At 41.2% G+C, this 16,342-nt stretch overlaps 1 protein-coding gene across 1 annotated transcript; it reads right to left on the bottom strand.

Moving 5' to 3' along the window:
* Positions 1-4,602: 4,602 nt before the first annotated feature.
* On the bottom strand, positions 4,603-6,042 carry LOC148200186 (glucan endo-1,3-beta-D-glucosidase-like). The gene has a single exon (XM_088112862.1). It carries the CDS (start codon positions 6,040-6,042, stop codon positions 4,603-4,605), a length of 1,440 nt encoding a protein of 479 aa, XP_087968988.1.
* Between the last annotated feature and the right edge of the window lie 10,300 nt (positions 6,043-16,342).

Here is a 16,342-nt window from a genome sequence, read left to right as displayed (position 1 = left end):
GAACACTCAACTTAGAATAAAGGCCGAACGCTTGATCGAGCCATTTGGACGAACGTCCAATGTGGCTCAAAACGGACGAACGTCCAATTTGGATCAAATTGGACGAACGCTCCTAGTGCTAACTCGCGCCGGGCGCCTGGCGCGACAGGGGCGCCGGGCATGAATTCTGCAGAATGCAGAATTCTGCAGATTGAGGCCAGAACCTCGTTTTACCATTTTCAACCCTTTTTATTAACTTCTAACACCCTAAATTCATGTTTTATACTAGATTGGACTTACCTAATTGATTATAACCGTTCCTTATTCAATTCTTAAGGGATTCATACTCAAATTCAACCATAAAACACCAATTTTCATAACTTTGATACTCAAAATCCAATTCCACTACTTTGCACCTATTTTGATCAATTTGATGACTCTAACAAGTCACAATACAGTGGGTGAAACTGTTCCAAATGCTCAATAACACTCTATACCCCAAATACTCAAAATCACTACCTCACTCCCTCTCCAAATAACTAAAAAGTTACAAAATCCTAATTTCCTTCAATTCCAAAACATACAAGATTACATACATGAATCAACATATCATTTTCAGTCCAACCATACACACAACCTCAAATTTCCAGCATCTACATCATGCAACAACTACCAACATACAGAAAATCCAACTCCCCTTACCTCTTGAAGACCTCCTTGCAAAACTTGAACCAATCTTTGCACTGTGTTCCTCCTCTGCCGTTCCAGCTCTCCCTCTCTTCTTCTTTCCTAGATTTGGCAGCCAAGACCTCCTTGCACTTCAGCAGCTCCGAACTTCCCCCCTCTCACTGATGCAGCAAGCTCTCCAATCTGTAACGCCCCTCCCAAAAATCCTTCAATCTACCAACTCTTCTCTTTAAGAAGTAGAACCGTGCACTCCCCAGCTTCTCCCTTCCTTCCATAATGCTGTGCCCAATGATGATGAAGATGATGATGTCTCTTGGTGGTTGGAGCACTACAAAGTGGGAAGACCCACCACTCACACTGCTGGACAAAACCAACACAGTGGCACTTCCACCTTTGCTGAACGTGCAGCCACCCCTCCCACTTCCAGGAACGTGCCTCCCTTCCCCACCACTTCAAGTGTGCAGCCGCCCACTTTCCCCATCTCCTTACAATTTTTATTTGACTTACTTATCCCACTGATGAACTTAACTTAGATTGACACGTAGTCTGTTTTATAAAATAAAAATTATATAAAAAATAAAAATTATTATAATAAATGTTAAGAAATAATTTATTAAAATATATATATACATATTAGAATTTACATGTTAAGTCATTATTAAGTTTATTAATATATCTTCAATTTTAAATGTAGTTTTAATATAATCTTTTATTTTAGATTAATCAAGTGGCCGTGTGACATCCCAAAAATACAGTAAAATCCATATAATTAGAAAATCACAGTTAATAATAAAACAGTACAGTTTTCCAACTAAAATAAAACCAAACGAACACTCAAGAACGAACGTCCTTGAATATAGTCTTACAACAATAAATAACGAACGCGCAAAACCGCACGTCCATACAATAGTCACGAATTACAACCGAACATAAAATTTAAAACCTGACCGAACGGTTCACATAGGAAAACACCGAACAGTCATACATAATAGAATTTAAAGGATTTGCCGAACGTCTCACTGCTCAGTCTTCACTTCAACTTCAACCAAATTCTCTTTGTTCAGCACATCCTCCAAACGCTCGTCTCCCTCTGCTCACATCCACACGGATGATCATTGCAATGACAGGACGGACGTACAAAACGAGACAACACAAGGAAAACGCAAGGGTAAGCTTATATAATTTAACTCATGCATCAACATACAAATTCATGAAATTAATTCATCACACATGAACACAATTCAACATACATGCTTATTTCAACGCACACTTAACATAAAATTTAATACACGACTGACTGTCCGGACTGTATGATTTCCCGTGTAGCTACGACGTTCGCGCACCCGGGTGGTGTAGTAGCTGGCACTCTCATCAGCTTCCACCCGAGGTTAGTCCGTTCCGTCCAAATTACTGTTATGTGACGGTTTCGTCCAAATTACTGTTATGTGACGGGGACCTCCTGCCATGCCCACGCATGACATACTCCCTCTATGTGAGGACGAGTAGTCACGGAATATCAGGATCGAATCGCCTGCTAAGTCTGGCCACGGTCATACTTTATAAATTCTCATAATCATCCGAGAGTCATTCCTCCCCGGAACGCTCGTTCAATATTCATACTTTCATTTCATTTCATATACTGTACATCATTCATTATTCATCATTCCATAATCATTTTCATCACTCGTAGGGAAATCACAAAAAAACGAACGTTCTGTAATGACCGAGGACGAACGCTGTTAGCGAGACCAAAGGACGCTCGTTCGAATCAGAGTACGAACGGCAGAATTTCAATGACGTTCGCGAAGGGCTGAATAATATACTGTTCATAGGACGAACGCGAAAGGCTATTTGGACGAACGTTATTTACCTTGAGAATCAGTTAAATGAACTGACGCTCGTAAATTTTAAATCAATAACCGAACATGGCAAATCTGAAGTTGGACGTACGCTATTTCAATAAAACCGAACACCATTTAGGACGAGCGCTCAGTATAAGACCGAGCCCCATTTTAGGACGAACGCTCATTTCAAAACCGAGCACTAATTGAACGAACGCTAAATTCAAAACTGAGCATCATTAGGACGAACGCTCAGTGTGAGACCGAGCACCATTTTGGACGAACGCTCAATTCGGAGTACTATTTGGACGAACGCTCAATTCAAAACCGAGCGCCATTTTGGACGAACACTCAGTGTGAGACCGAGCACCAATTTGAGCGAGCGCGAATACCATTTTGAGCGAGCGTTCGGTATAAGACCGAACACCATTTTGAGCGAGCGCTCGTTATGAGCCGAACCTATTTTAGAACGAGCGTTCGGTTTAAGACCGAACACTCCTAAGTACGAACGTGAGGGGTAAGACCGAACGTTCAATAACTTAAAGTAACAGAATTGATAGGTTTACTAAGGAACTTTTGAAGAAGTGTTTACGAACGAAAAGTGTACTGTTACATATACATATACAATTACCAAAGAAAGAAGTTTATCCAAAAATACCAGATTCAACAGTGTTTGACCGAACGTTCAAACAGAGCATTTTAGAACGAGGACGTTCGTCCTCGACCAGAATGACAGAATCCCATTTCTATTATGTTTGCCAAAAAAACGAACGGTCAATGACAGTCCAGAACGAACGTACAATTTTTCATGGGAAAGTTCATTTTCAATTCCAGACACATTTCATACGACCCATATCATGTAAATTCATATATTTCATTTCACCAAATTAACGAACGTTCATGCATCTCAAGCACAGTAACATCATGCATTATACTCATCCAGCAAATGACGATCGTTCATACAATTCATACGTATCATACATCATGCATTAATTTCATGCAATAAATTAACGGACGTTCATACAAGGCACACCACATGAATTAAATCAAATAAGCTTCCCTTACCTGGAAATGAACGAACGTCCACAGACGCGCAATTACACTTCTCCACTAACAGATTCTACTCGTCAACGCTCGTTAATCCAACCACACAATGAACGAGCCCTGACACCAAATCAGATCTATTCGTTTCTAAGAAAGATGACGAACGTACGAATCTCAACTGGGTTTGCATGCATTGTAACGAACGTCAGCATGAAGGGAATGACTTACCAGCTCAGTTTTCTCCAGACGAACGTTTTCTCTGGAAGTCCTTGACGCCGTGCGTCCTTCTATGGTGCAGGAATGCTAAACGGAGGAGGATAACGGTGATTTACTTAGAGAGAGGGTGGGAAAAAGAAGAGAGAAGGTGGAGAGAATTGGTTCTCAGACATGCAGCAAAGAGGTGCGCGCAGGGGGAAGTGGAGAATAAGTTCAGAATCTCAGATCTGCTTTTCACCTCCGTCCAGCGCACTCCTCCACTCAGCCAACGCACGATCCCACTCAGCCATGCTGGACGCACGTTACACGCTGGCAGGTGCACGTTCTGCACTCCTGATTCCCGACAGCTCATGCTGGACGTCCATTCAGCGGTCGCCACGTGGTTTCCACTTCCGGTTCCTGACTCAGCTCCACGTGCATCCGCGAACGTTCGTTGGTGGTTGTCGGACGCTGCTGTCGGCCATGTGCGTCGCTGAGGTGGCGCGCTCGGAGGTCGCCACGTATTTTTTTTTTTTTTTTGAAACCTTACAGGCCGTGGCCTGTCCATTTCCTACTATTACTCTTTGTTAAAATTATTTATAAAATGAGCAACGTTCATCTTTGGTTTATCTAAGAGATTTTTTTTTTTATATTAATTGTTTTGGATGTTCATAAATACTTTAAATACTTGAGCATTTTAATAGTATGCACAGGCCTCTGAGGTATATAAAATGTTGATATCAAGTAAACAAAGAAAACGTAATTATATTTCAGTTAACAGTAAGTTATTTCACATAAAAGTTACTTATTTTTTCTTAGTTTGAAACAAGCTGATCTTAGTTTATTTGATTAAATTTTATGTACCTGCAGCCCAAGAGTGCAACTTGTAAAGGTCAAAGCACCTCAGTTTTGGGTAATTGGAGTTTGATTGTGTGTCCAAGTTCATAATATCTTGCATGAGTGAATAGGCTTTGTTCTTGTACTTTCTCCCCCATGCTGGATCGATCTTTGCAAGCACTGCAATGGCATAAAGAAAGTACCCCAGATGGTACTGGTGATCATTGTAAATCCCAAATCCAAAATCTGCAGAAACATCATCAGATCCTTTATACGTAACAATGCCACCCCATTTGTTATCATGCAAGAATCCATTCACCTTCAAAGTTCCATCCAACCATAACTCAACCGTGTCCTTCAGAAACTTGCTAACTTTTGGAATCACATCATAGAAGAAAACCTCTTCTGCTATCAGAGCCAGCCTTGCAGCCCTAGCAATGTATTTTCCATAATAGTAAGATTCAGTGGTCTCCATTTTTAGGGCCTCAACATCATTCACAAGCGCAGAAACAATTTCCTGTTTGTTTTCTTCTTTGATACCCCTTGAAGAATGCCATGTCACTGAAACTGGATCAGTTTTCAGAATCCATGACTTGCCCAAAACACCAACAAGATCCCCATCTATGCTTGTGTACTTAAAGTCATCAAGAACAGCAACATCAGTGTCTGTAGAAGAGAGAAGCTGAAGATGGAGAGGATGTGCTAGTAGTAGCAATGCACCAGACCCTTTTGTTTCCCATTCATATTCCACACAAAAGGGTTCTTTAATCACAGCATTTCCTGACACAGGGTAAGTGAAACTGCACAGGTCAAGAATGGCCTCGCTTTGTGGATCAGAGTTAGGGAGAAGGGCTATGCGGATTGTGCCAGAGAAGGCCTCAGAAGTGATCTCAGAAGTGGTGTGAGTTAACTTGATTGGCGAGGAAGCATAGAGGAGCCATGTTTGGGCATTGTTAAACTTAATGGTGAACTTGTGAAAGGAAGTGGATTCTGTGGAATCCAAGGAGACAATGGAATGGATGGTGGTGATGGAAAGAGGGGTTGGTTGAGTTACTGAGACTGTCAAATAAGGGCTTCCCCTAACGAGGAAAAAGGTCAGGTTTGAAGAAGGGATTTCTAAAGTGACACTGAGATCACTGAAGGAAGAGATTGTGTGTTTTCCAGATGAACTTTGCTTAGAGGAGATGGTGAGATCAGGGTTGAAGACTTGGTATATGTTAGTAGCAGTGGAAGTGCGAGAAGGGTATGATAGAGAGAGTGAAGAGTTGGAGGATTTGATGAGATAGGGGTGAATGTATTCAGGTTGGTCACCATTTTTGAGGACAAAGTTTTGGAAGAAAGAGTTTGTGGGAAGTGGAGATGAGACAAGGTTTGAGGAGAAGAAGTTGGAGGGGTCAGGGAGGACAGTGGATTTTGTCTGTGGGAAGATGTAAGGAGTGTTGTGTTGGTTGCTAGCCATTGCTTTTGAAAATGTTGTGTTTGTGATAGGGTTATGTTGATCAATATATATATATATGAATGGTGTGTGATTGTGTTGTTGGTGGTGATGGTTTTATAATGTTTCGTAACCATTATATACGAATCTTTTGTGCATTTAGAGTTACTCTATCTACAACTTGGTTTGCTATTAAATTGTTAGAAGTAGGAGAGTGGGGTTAGGGTTTTGGGATTTTGGTTATGCTTGTGGGATGGTTGAACTTAGTTTATTGATTTCAACAAAATGTTGATGAGAAGGGTTTGTTTTGGTTTGTTGAGAGATGGGATTAAAGATTGAATGATGGAAGGGTGGGAGTAAAGAGGATTTAATCATTGATGTTTAAGCAAGGGAAGAGGATCTTAGGAGGAAAGAGATGAGAGCATAGTGTCTCTCTTACGTTAATTTCTTAGCCGTTTTGCTTAAGTGCTTCATAACCAATATGTACCAAGTATTTATCAGAAAAATACCTTTTCAGTTTACTTTAATATCTTGTTTAGTTAAAAAGGATTAATATTGAACTATTGACTAATGAAATTTTTATGAGATGTTGAAAACTATTATAAAACATCAAAATATATTAGTAATACTTTCAGTGCAAAACGTTAAAACCATATTGAAAATCATTAAAAAAAACTAATGATTATATATATATATATATATATATATATATATTATAATTTCTTATCTTGTGAGCAACAAATTTAAAATATTTTTTTACATCCAATATAATTAGTTGATAATCACTTTTAGGAATAATATAGTTATTAGAAAAGGAAACTTTTATATTTGTAAAAGAAAAAATATTAAAGAAGGAATGAGTGAATGTAAAGTAGGTGTAAAAGTTTATTAGATGTAAAAATAGTGAAATGCTAAACAAAATTATCAAAAGCCTTCCCTACCAATTGTGTATTCCATAATAAAGACAAATACATCATTATTAATACAAAAATACTACATTCAATTTTATAGTTTAAATGTATATATCTTATTATTATTTAATAATTAATATTTTTTAATTATATTTTCACTACAAAGATAATGGTGATTAACTATCACAATATAACGTGGATTTTGAAAATAGATTCTAGTAGAGTTGGCTTGTAGCAAATATGATAAAAATGACAAATCCTGTGTTGATTGTAACAATTTGGATCAATATTTTTATTGATTTCCTTCGTCACTCCTTATTTTATTTTTTGATTATTAACTTTATTACAATTTACATTCAAAACCTTTATATTTATTCTCTTCTTCATCTACTTTCTTCTTCATTTGTTTTTATCTTGTTTATAATTTCATCTCTAAATATAAAAAAATTATAAAAAATATGATTATTATAAAGAAACGCACCAATTGTTGATTGATGTAACATCCCAATAAATAGTAAGTACCATTAATTAGAACAAATCACATTTACAGAATTAACAGTGCAGTCTTAATTACAACAGCTAATAAAACGAACGTACAACAATTACAACGTTCTGAACTTTCTACAAAATACCAATTCTGGACGAACGGCTTTCCAAAACAAAGTAACCGAACGTCCCAAAAATACAGTACAGAACCACTAACTACTACTAAGGGGCGAGCGCTCTACTGCTCGGCTTTAACCTCAACCTCGACCAGATTGGCGTCCTCCAAATTTTCTTCTTCCAGCATTTCTTCAAGTGGCGCCTCTCCTTCTGCTCACATCCACACGGATGATCATTGCATTGACAAGACGGACGTACACATATACAAACAACGCAAGGAAAGTGCAAGGGTAAGCTTAGGTAATTTAATTCATACAACCATCATAAACTTTAACATATACAATCAATCATACAATCATACAACAATATATTCAAGTACAGAATAAATCATCCAAACTCTCATAAATGACGACCGTCCGGACTGTATGAATCCATGTATCTACAGGCGTTCGTGCACCTGGGTGATGTAATAACTGGAAACATCCATCAGCTGCCACCCGAGGTTAACCCTATCAGTCCAAAGTACTCAATAGGACTAGGGCCTCCTGCCATTCCCACGCATGACCTACTCCCCTCTACATGAGGACGAGCACTCACGGAATATCAGGATGAACAGCCATCAGCAGCTTTACCATGGTCATACTACATAACTTCTCATATTCAAGTCATGGAGACGTTCCTCCTTAGAACGCTCGTTCACAATCCACTTTCAATATTTCACTCAAAACAACGTTCGCACACCTTAACCATTTCTATTATTCACGTTTTCATTCTGTGTTCCACTTTCATAAATTAACGAACGTTCATCCTTTAATAAATAAGGACGAACGTATTACAGTACACTGCATCCTCGTTTCTGAACAAAAGAAACGAACCATTATCCACTGACGGACGTTCGACACTTAAATAATTTGAATGGACTGATTTTAGAAGATCTGAATAATACTTAGAAAAATTTGAGTACAAGAACTTTAGGTTGAATCAAAAGGATAAATACCTTACAAAATAACTTAGATAAATAACCAAAGTATAATTAATTCAGAAGACAACACTGCCAGTCAATGACCGAACGTTAACTCATAATTTGGACGAACGCTATTTACGTTCGCTCAGAAATCAATGATAAGGACGAGCGTTCAGTTATAAAACCGAACACTGCTTAGGACGAACGCTAGGTAAATGACCGAGCACTAAATTGAACGAACGCTCATTTAGAACGAACGTTCGGTATTAGACCGAACGCTAATTAGGACGAACGCTCAATCTAAGACCGAGAGCTCATTTGGACGAACGCTCAGTATAAGACTAAGCGCTACCTATGACGAACGCTGGAATATAAAACCGAGCGTTACTAATGTACTTCAATTTATTTCAATTGTTGGACACGCTAGGCTGAGCCGAACGCTCAATCCTAACCCTTCACACAAAGGACGCTCGTTCTTAATCAGGATCCTTTCCAAATGAAAGAATTCTTATTCTAAGTTATTTTCCAGGGAAACCGAACGGTATAAGACCGTTCGATGACGAGCGTACATTATCAAACCAGGACTATGATATTTTCCAGATTTTTCATCCACAATAACTTCACAGTTTTCATACGATCCATAACTTAGAATTTATCTCCAACATACATATCATACATTACAGAATTCATATTATCATTCCATACCATACAGAATTATCCATTTTTCCAAATCATACGTTTCATTCTCAAAATACAGTTCAAACAATATCATTCATATCCATCCATTACACAGCACTCGTTCATGCATATTTAAATATCATACAGTTCATATATCCAGTACAGTTTCATGCTTTCACACACATCATACAGTATAAATTAAATTACTAAAGCTTCCCTTACCTGGTTCAGTAGTGCACTTCCAATTGCTAGGGTTTCGCTCGTTCTCTCACTGCTTTCTACCCAACGAATCACTCCACAACTTCCACTTAATCTAACACACCAAAATCATATACAGTTCAGACCTATAACTCATGCATGCAACCAAAATTTGGTTCGCAGAGACTAAAGGGAAGAACGTTCAGGGACGAGAACTTACCAGCCACAGAATTCTAACGTGTTCGGTTCAAATGAAAGCTTACGACACCGTGAATGATCCTACGGTTTCTGAAATGGAAGCAGAGATGTTGGTGGTGAGTTATCTTAGAGAGAAGATGAGGGAGTTTTAGAGAGAAGCTGGAGAATTTGAAAATCAGAATTTCTGGGAAGAAGGTGAAGCATGCAGAAGGGAGAGGAAGAGTTTTCAGAAATTATTTTTTCTCTTCCCACGCAGGACGAGCGTCCATTCTCGGCATGCCACTTGTCTTCCACTAACGTTTTTAGAACGTTCCAGCAGTGACACATGGCCGATGCATGCAGAGTGGGTGTGAGTGCTGTTTGACGTGGCACGGTGCATTAAAAGAGTGATCAGAGTGTGGATTTGAGTGTGTTAATTAATCAGGTCCTCACATTCCCCCTAACTACAAAAATTTTCGTCCTCGAAAATTCTAAAGCTTACCAGGAAATAAGTGCGGGTACAATTCCTTCACAACCTCTTCAACCTCCCATGTTGAATCACCAGTCTTTGCGTCCCACACCACTTTCACAAGACGAACGTCCTTTCCTTTGTAGAGTCTGGTGCGGCTGTCTTCAATACAGACTGGTTGCATCTCCAGCGTTCGGTCTGGGCGAAGTTGGACGTCTTCCAACTCCAGTACGTGTGATGGATCAACTACATACTTCCGGAGCTGAGAAACGTGAAAGACTGGATGGAGGTTGGACAGTTGAGGTGGTAAAGCTAACTCATACGCCACTGATCCAATGTTCTTCAGAATCTGATAAGGTCCTACGTACTTTGGTGAAAGCTTCTTTGGACGAAGGACTCTTCCCACTCCAGTGATTGGATTCAGCCTGAGGAACACGTGATCTCCAGCAGCGAACTCTAAGGGTCTTCTTCTCTTATCAGCATAAGATTTCTGCCTGCTTTGAGACGTCTTCAATCGTTCTTGGATCAATTTCACCTTCTCGGTTGTTTGCTGAATCAATTCAGGTCCTGTTAATACATTTTCTCCTTCTTGGAACCAACACAATGGGGTTCGACATTTTCTTCCGTAGAGAGCTTCAAACGGTGCCATCCCTATGCTTGCTTGAAAACTATTGTTATACGTGAATTCAACGAGCTGCAGGACTTCATCCCATACGCCCATATGATCTAGGACGCACGTCCTCAGTAAGTCCTCGAGCGTCTGGATGGTTCGCTCAGATTGGCCGTCCGTCTGAGGGTGATAAGCCGAACTCATTTGCAGCTTGCTTCCCAATTCTCCTTGCAACGATTGCCAAAAACGAGATGTGAATCTCGTGTCTCGGTCTGAAATGATGCTCGAAGGGACTCCATGCAAGCGAACGATCTCCCTAACGTATAATTTGGCCAAGTTTGTCATTGACATCTTCAAGTTAACGGCCAGGAAGTGGGCGCTCTTAGTTAATCTATCTACAATCACCCAAATTGAATCATGGTTTCGGACCGTACGTGGCAGGCGGGTCACGAAATCCATGGAGATGCTGTCCCACTTCCATTCTGGAATCTCTAATGGCTGCAGCAATCCACCTGGTCTTTGGTGTTCGGCCTTTGCACGCTGACAAGTTAAACAAGATGCTACAAAACGTGCAATATCACTCTTCATTCCAGGCCACCAGAATGATAAACGGAGGTCTTGATACATCTTAGTCATGCCAGGATGCATGCTAAGACGGCTATGATGCCCTTCCTCCAATATAATCCTTTTCAGCTCACCATCGTTTGGAACGCACGTTCTACCCATATAGCGCAGTAGACCGTCCGTCCCAGTACTGAACTCCTTAGCCTGATCTGTGCCGAGCGTCCTCAATATCTTTGCTAATTCTTCATCCTCACGCTGCTTCACTCTGATCCGGTCAAACACATCACTGGAAAGTCTAAGGTTACAGCATCTAATAACGTTCGTTCCTAAGTCGAACTGTAACCTTAGATCTCTAAAGCTTTCCACCAAACTCAACTCCTTCACCATCATTGCCGAGACCCTGACTGTCTTCCTACTCAAAGCGTCCGCCACCACATTAGCTTTTCCAGGATGATACAACAACTCGAACTCATAGTCTTTCAAGAATTCAAGCCACCTCCTTTGCCTCATATTTAATTCCTTTTGATCAAAGAGGTACTTGAGACTCTTATGATCACTAAAGACTTGAAACGTTGCTCCATATAGGTAATGCCTCCATATTTTTAATGCAAACACGACTGCTGCCAGCTCCAAGTCGTGTGTGGGATAATTCTTCTCATGGACTTTCAATTGCCTAGAAGCGTACGCCACTACCTTCCTTTCCTGCATCAACACGCAGCCCAAACCTTGATACGACGCATCACAATACACTTCAAAAGGTTTGGCCGTGTCTGGAATGACCAACACTGGAGCGCTCGTTAACTTCCTCTTCAATTCCTGAAAGCTTTCCTCACAACGATCGGTCCAGGCGAACGGTTGATCCTTCCTGGTGAGATAGGTCAGAGGGGCTACTATCTTAGAGAATCCCTCAATGAACCGCCTATAGTAGCCCGCGAGCCCCACGAAGCTTCTAACCTCTGTGACCGAACGTGGACTATCCCAATCCAGCACTGCTTTCACCTTGGCTGGATCCACTGAAATACCACCAGCAGAAACAACGTGTCCCAAAAACTGGATCTCCTTCATCTAGAATTCACACTTTGACCGTTTGGCATACAATTCTTTCTCCCTCAACACGCTCAACACGATCCTCAAGTGGTCTTCATGCTCGTCAACGCTCTTGGAATAAATGAGGATGTCGTCAATGAACACTACTACAAATTTGTCAAGATACGGCCTAAAAATCCGGTTCATGTAGTCCATGAAGATTGCAGGTGCGTTCGTCACTCCAAAGGGCATCACCACATATTCGTAATGACCATAACGAGACCGAAATGCAGTCTTATGAATATCTCCCTCCTTCACTCTAATTTGATGATAGCCCGAACGTTGATCAATCTTTGAAAACACGCACGCACCTTGCAACTGATCCAGTAGGTCGTCTATCCTTGGCAGTGGATACTTGTTCTTGATGGTCAGCTTGTTAAGTTGTCTATAATCAATGCAGAGCCGAGAGCTGCCATCCTTCTTCTTTACCAATAACACAGGCGCTCCCCAAGGTGAAGCGCTCGGCCTGATGAACTTCTTATCCAGCAACTCCTCAATTTGTTTCTTAAGCTCGACCAACTTGGCTGGTGCCATTCTATAAGGTTGAACCGAGATAGGTGCAGCAGTGGTCACCAGGTCGATCGTGAATTCAATCTCGCGAACGGGAGGCAGACCAGGGACTTCATCCGGAAAGACGTCCGGGAATTCATCTACTACCGTTCGTCCTCCACTGCTCTCAATATTGGACGAACGTTCCACTTTAGCGTCCCTCACTACTTCATCTTCATATGTCATGATTAGGAAGCAGCTCGCTCCTTCCACGATATCCTCCTTCAGCTGACCGAGAGTGACTGATAATTCCTCCTCTTCTTCATTCGGAAAGACTAACTCCTTCTTCCCACAATCAATGAGGATCCGATTGGTAGCCAACCAATCCATCCCCAAAATTACTTCTAAGTCTTGAAGGGGTAAGCAAATGAGGTTGACCTTAAACCTACGCCCCTCAACTTCTATAGGACATCTTACACAAACTGTAGATGTCTTAATCCCACCAGCCGCTAGGGTTGTCACCACCAAGTCGAACTGTAATTCGCTCTCTACTAGCCCCAGCTTCTCAACGCACGCCTTCGAGATGAAGGAATGAGTTGCCCCCGAATCATACAACACGCCACACGGCTTTCCATACAATAAGCAAGTGTTGGTGATGAGTGTACCTGAACGAGCAACTTCAGCACCAGTAATTGCATAAACTCTTCCTGTTGCTTGCGCACGTCCACCTCTCCCTTGTTGGGCTCTTCCAGCGTTCGGCGGCCTCATTGCCGCACGTCCTCCCATATTGCACTCGTTCTCCAAGTGCCCATTTTGCCTGCAACGAGTACAATATTTTCCTCCTGACAATTGTGGACAAGCCCACCGATAGTGCGGTCCTCCACATTGATAACAAGTTAAGCTCCTTGGCTGTCCAGATTGGCCGACAGTGACCAAGGCTTGTGATCCGCCAGGGGATTAAGTTGGACGAACGTATGGAGACCTTCTCACGTTCGTTGCACCTCTGGACATGACCGGCCCCCTACTCACTTGCTGTTTCTTCTGTCGCTCGGCCTCAGCAACGTTCTTCTCCAGTACCTTAGCTCTCTCAACCATGGCAGGGAAAGATCTAATACATAGACAGGATATTAAGACCTTCAAGTCACTTCTCAAACCGTTTTCAAACTTCCTGCATTGCCATTCTTCACTTGTAGCCATGGTGTTAAAACAGACCAGATGTTTGAATTTGTTAGTGTACTCCGAAACGGACATACTACCTTGCACCAATTGAAGGAACTCCACTTCCTTAGCAAAACGCACACTATCCGGAAAATACTCTTCATAGAATTTAGCCCTGAAAACCTCCCAATTAATGGGACTCTGAGCGTCCGTCAGGATGGCTTTCATGCTCGTCCACCAATGACTAGCTTCACCAGTCAACAAGTACTCCGTGAACGCCAAACGATTGTCATTTGGACACCTCTTCGCGTCATAGATCCTTTCCATATCTCTGAGCCACTGATCCGCTTCATCCGGAAGCCCCTTTCCATTGAATTTGGCAAGATGGTGTTGCAGGAAGCTTTCCAAACTCCATTCGGCATGGTGTGTAGCATTAGAAGAAGAGGCTCCTGGTGTGCCTCTGGTAGCGGCCAGAATGTCCATCAATTGCCTCTGCGTTGCTTCAGAATTGACACGCGAAGCCTCCAAACTCTGCATGGCTTCTTGGTTTTGCCTCATCAAGGCGGTGTTCTGCTCTATTAAGGTTGTGTTTTGTTGTTGCAGCCTGTCAATGACCGTCTCCAACATTCGGGCATTATTTGGAGCGTCAGACTCGTTCGGCTGAGGTGGGGGAGGAAGTCTAGGAGCCATTCGTTTTCTGGACCAGAGAAAACGTACGTTAGTTATGTTCAAGAGTTAAAAATAATAACTCATCAAACACATAATAAGCACACAACGAAAGCACAGTGTACTCATAACCCTACATGTCCTTAAAAGAACAAAACTGCTCTGATACCAATAAATGTAACATCCCAATAAATAGTAATTACCATTAATTAGAACAAATCACATTTACAGAATTAATAGTGCAGTCTTAATTACAACAGCTAATAAAACGAACGTACAACAATTACAACATTCTGAACTTTCTACAAAATACCAATTCTGGACGAACGGCTTTCCAAAACAAAGTAACCGAACGTCCCAAAAATACAGTACAGAACCACTAACTACTACTAAGGGGCGAGCGCTCTACTGCTCGGCTTTAACCTCAACCTCGACCAGATTGGCGTCCTCCAAATTTTCTTCTTCCAGCATTTCTTCAAGTGGCACCTCTCCTTCTGCTCACATCCACACAGATGATCATTGCATTGACAAGACGGACGTACACATATACAGACAACGCAAGGAAAGTGCAAGGGTAAGCTTAGGTAATTTAATTCATACAACCATCATAAACTTTAACATATACAATCAATCATACAATCATACAACAATATATTCAAGTATAGAATAAATCATCCAAACTCTCATAAATGACGACCGTCCGGACTGTATGAATCCATGTATCTACAGGCGTTCGTGCACCCGGGTGATGTAATAACTGGAAACATCCATCAGCTGCCACCCGAGGTTAACCCTATCAGTCCAAAGTACTCAATAGGACTAGGGCCTCCTGCCATTCCCACGCATGACCTACTCCCCTCTACATGAGGACGAGCACTCACGGAATATCAGGATGAACAGCCATCAGCAGCTTTACCATGGTCATACTACATAACTTCTCATATTCAAGTCATGGAGACGTTCCTCCTTAGAACGCTCGTTCACAATCCACTTTCAATATTTCACTCAAAACAACGTTCGCACACCTTAACCATTTCTATTATTCACGTTTTCATTCTGTGTTCCACTTTCATAAATTAACGAACGTTCATCCTTTAATAAATAAGGACGAACGTATTACAGTACACTGCATCCTCGTTTCTGAACAAAAGAAACGAACCATTATCCACTGACGGACGTTGGACACTTAAATAATTTGAATGGACTGATTTTAGAAGATCTGAATAATACTTAGAAAAATTTGAGTACAAGGACTTTAGGTTGAATCAAAAGGATAAATACCTTACAAAATAACTTAGATAAATAACCAAAGTATAATTAATTCAGAAGACAACACTGCCAGTCAATGACCGAACGTTAACTCATAATTTGGACGAACGCTATTTACGTTCGCTCAGAAATCAATGATAAGGACGAGCGTTCAGTTATAAAACCGAACACTGCTTAGGACGAACGCTAGGTAAAAGACCGAGCACTAAATTGAACGAACGCTCATTTAGAACGAACGTTCGGTATTAGACCGAACGCTAATTAGGACGAACGCTCAATCTAAGACCGAGAGCTCATTTGGACGAACGCTCAGTATAAGACTAAGCGCTACCTATGACGAACGCTGGAATATAAAACCGAGCGTTACTAATGTACTTCAATTTATTTCAATTGTTGGACACGCTAGGCTGAGCCGAACGCTCAATCCTAACCCTTCACACAAAGGACGCTCGTTCTTAATCAGGATCCTTTCCAAATGAAAG

Source organism: Vigna umbellata, chromosome 4 (assembly GCF_029865625.1).
Source record: "Vigna umbellata cultivar VRB3 chromosome 4, Vumbellata_1.0, whole genome shotgun sequence".
NCBI classification, from domain to species: Eukaryota; Viridiplantae; Streptophyta; class Magnoliopsida; order Fabales; family Fabaceae; genus Vigna; species Vigna umbellata.
This window is presented reverse-complemented; position numbering and strand designations above follow the sequence as displayed.